The following is a 515-nucleotide window of genomic DNA, read 5'->3' as shown; positions in this document are numbered from 1 at the left end:
ATGGAATTCAGTGGACGCAGCTGCTGTATCAGCGTCCAAATAATGTGCTGTTCTGTTCAGAAGCAACCCATAAATAGCAGGGCCGCCCGCCCCGGCCGGCAGAGCGGAACCACGCCGGGAGAGGTAGCGGCGGCACTGCTTGGACTGGAAGGGGCTTTAAAAGAGAATTAGCATGTCTGAGTCGAGGTCTCGCCACAGCGACTGTTTTGCTGATGCTTGGCGAGGTTTTGATTAAGGACGCCGGTCAAACTCGGTTTCTTTTATTCGTCTCCTCTTAACCTCTCGACAACCCCTCGCGTTAGCGGGGCGAGAGCAGGCGGGGGAGGCGCGTTCGGACGGGGTTTCCTTTTCGAGTGGGAACTTTGCGAGATGTTCCTGGAGAGCGAGGAGAGGGCTCTCGCTGCCGTCCGACCAGCGGCTCCACTGCCGGGGTCTGACGCCCCCCGGGACACTGGAACGAGGGGGAGCCGTCAGGTTTATGTTAGTGGGGAAAGATGTCGGCGGCCGGGGGCTGG

General features: G+C 59.8%; 1 protein-coding gene across 1 annotated transcript in view; it reads left to right on the top strand.

The window, feature by feature from the left end:
• Positions 1–515, top strand: part of LOC104290097 (beta-crystallin B3-like) — a 369,903-nt gene continuing 369,388 nt past the window's right edge. Inside the window, exon 1 of the mRNA XM_009889159.1 lies at positions 1–118. Within this exon, the coding sequence (XP_009887461.1) occupies positions 1–118 (118 nt within the window). The remainder of the gene's footprint in view (positions 119–515) is intronic.

Source organism: Charadrius vociferus, unplaced genomic scaffold, assembly GCF_000708025.1.
Source record: "Charadrius vociferus isolate BGI_N301 unplaced genomic scaffold, ASM70802v2 scaffold567, whole genome shotgun sequence".
NCBI lineage: Eukaryota > Metazoa > Chordata > Aves > Charadriiformes > Charadriidae > Charadrius > Charadrius vociferus.
Note: the sequence above shows the minus strand (reverse complement) of the source record. Positions and strands in the feature narration are given on the sequence as shown.